This window comes from Penaeus chinensis, chromosome 23 (assembly GCF_019202785.1).
Source record: "Penaeus chinensis breed Huanghai No. 1 chromosome 23, ASM1920278v2, whole genome shotgun sequence".
NCBI classification, from domain to species: domain Eukaryota; kingdom Metazoa; phylum Arthropoda; class Malacostraca; order Decapoda; family Penaeidae; genus Penaeus; species Penaeus chinensis.
In genome coordinates this window covers 21,478,922-21,481,421 of record NC_061841.1, presented here as the reverse complement: position 1 = coordinate 21,481,421, position 2,500 = coordinate 21,478,922, and the positions used below count along the sequence as shown (strand labels likewise).

Below are 2,500 nucleotides of genomic sequence, written 5' to 3'. Positions count from 1 at the left end.
AGGAAGATGAACGAACACCTTGACGTCAGCCAACTCCAGGAGATTTACTTGGGCGGCAACGCGCTGGACGACGACGTAGCGGCCGCAGAGTTTGGTTTCGTTGGCGAAAGTGAGACGACCTTCGGAGGCCGCGTACGGCCCTTCGTAGAAGCCGAGCAAAGGCCACTCGGAGAAGTCCTCGCCCACCCGCGGCGTCGACCCCACGCGGACCTCCGGAGGGAACAAAACGACAACGCTAAAGGCAAACGCTAAAGGAAATCGGGTCACTCTTCTCCTACATATATGCTTATAAATGAATGACCCCCCCAATCCCTTGCCCGTTGTTGTCGGGGGGGGGGGGGGGGCGAGGCAGAGACTGAGACCCAATGATGGGGAACTTCCCAACCTTGGGACTCAGCCCTCGACTCAACCAGTTTTGCATGGTCTTTTTTTTTCCCTCCTACTTTTTCGTTTCTGTCCCTTCATCAATCCCTTCTACTATCCACTTTCTAAGTGCTGAAAGGGTGAAAGGCTGACTTTGTGCCAGTCCTGAACGGCCTGAGGGAGCCATGGGCACGGTATTCCCCTGTTTTATTCCTAGCCCTTACCCCTCAAGGGGACCCTGAGGGGTGGACTGTATTTTCTCCCCAACATACTCCAGGCTTACCATGGCCAATAATGAAGATGTAATCCCACCATTAGGGCAATGAGGCTTGCCCCTTCATCAAATAGCCCCAACAATTCAAACTCTCCCGATTCTCTGACCCCAGGCTCTCCTTTGACCACGGCTCCGAACACTACAACAACTATCCCCTCCTCAATGCCTACCAGTACAGTATCCACCCTAATCAACATTCAACCCCCAGGAGACATTTGTACTCTCCCAACATGCTCTACCCCCACAACCTTCTTCATCAACTACCCCATCCTCCCTTATTACTACCTTACAGCCTTCTTGACCACCTCCCCATAACACTACCTCCCTCCTCCATACGCCCCCGCCCTTCTACTACCCCCACCTCTACAAGAATCTTAAATATTCTATTTAGCCCAGCCAAATGGGATCGATTTTTCGTGATCCCTCCCACAGCTCCTTACTCTAACAACACCCTTCTCTTCCAGCAATGCCTCCAAAAACAAGTAGGCAAAGTCTCTTTCCGTAGCCGACCCGACCACTCCCGTCTCGTCACAATAACATCTGAAAACCAAGCTATAGCATTAGCAAATCTAACTGATCTATATGGCAATCCCATCCCTGCAGAACCCCACCCAACCCTTAATACTTGCACTGGAACTGTTTCTATCTCCCCAGCAAATTGCCCAGTCTATGACAAAGATTGGTCAGACTGTGGAGAAGACTTACTCGCCTGTCTCACGCTCTATGATGTGACCATACCAACCTCCTCCTCGTCAGTGCCAAAATTGTTTGCATTTAGGACACCCCGCCAAACACTGCCGTTCCACAGCCAGATGCCCGCTATGTGCCCAACCTGGCCATACTCGATCAAAATGCTCTGCACAATCACGCACATGTGCCAACTGTGGCGGCCCCACCTACAAATTTGAGTCTGAGGTAGTAACTCTGAGATTCAGACTTGGACTCACTCTATGTGAAGCCAGACAGGAGGCACGTCAACGAGGTTTTTCTCTTACTCCCTACTCCAGTAATGTCGCTCACTCTGCCACTCCCCCTACCTCCCAAGCTCCTACACCCTCTCCTAAACCTACCCCCCCCCTCCATCTAACTTCCCATCTTCTACCTCCTACCTTCCCTAGTCAAATTCTTTTGTCATCCTAAACCCAGACACTCCAATCTCTACTACAGCCCCATGGATGCCATATCTACTCCTTTGCCTCAACTTCTCTCCTTGCCCATCTTGATACAATCCATCACTGTGGTCTTTGCTTAGCCCTAGGTGCCTTCCGCTCTTCTCCAGTTGAGAGCCTGTACACTGAATCAGGCATACCATCTCTCTCTCGACGCCGTGCCCTTCTCTCTCCGATGTTATGCTCGATTCCACCAACTTCCCCTCACTAAACTAATTATCCCACGATCCCTACTTCCTACCTTTGCTTCTTCTCCACGTTTACCTACTCCTTTCCATACTTGCATGGATTCCCTCCTCTCCCATTCCCCTTTTCCCCATATCCGACCTCTCCCGTTCTCTGTCCATTCTGTTCCTCCATGGCTTATACCTTATCCCCATATTTGCTTCTCTGTCTTCCCTGACCACCAAAATCAAATATTCCTCCTGCTGTTCTTCTCACTCATTTCCTTGAACATGCCTCCACTCATTCCTCCAGTATTCACGTTTACACTGACGACTCCAAAACCACCTCCGTTGCTGGTTTTGCAGTAATCTTCCCAACTTCTACTTTCAAATACCCCCTCCATCCTAAATCCAGTGATCTTACTACAGAACTGTATGCACTCCTGTTCACCTTAAAACACATACTCACTCCCCTCTTCCTCTTTTACAATTTTTACTGACTCCCGTAACTCACTCTCATAAAGTCAATA

At 50.0% G+C, this 2,500-nt stretch overlaps 1 protein-coding gene across 1 annotated transcript in view; it reads right to left on the bottom strand.

Moving 5' to 3' along the window:
• Positions 1 to 2,500, bottom strand: part of LOC125037310 — a 9,473-nt gene that overhangs the window by 42 nt on the left and 6,931 nt on the right. The window contains exon 4 of the mRNA XM_047630388.1: positions 1 to 210. This exon is cut by the window's left edge and continues 42 nt beyond it. Coding sequence (XP_047486344.1) covers positions 1 to 210 — 210 coding nt within the window. The remainder of the gene's footprint in view (positions 211 to 2,500) is intronic.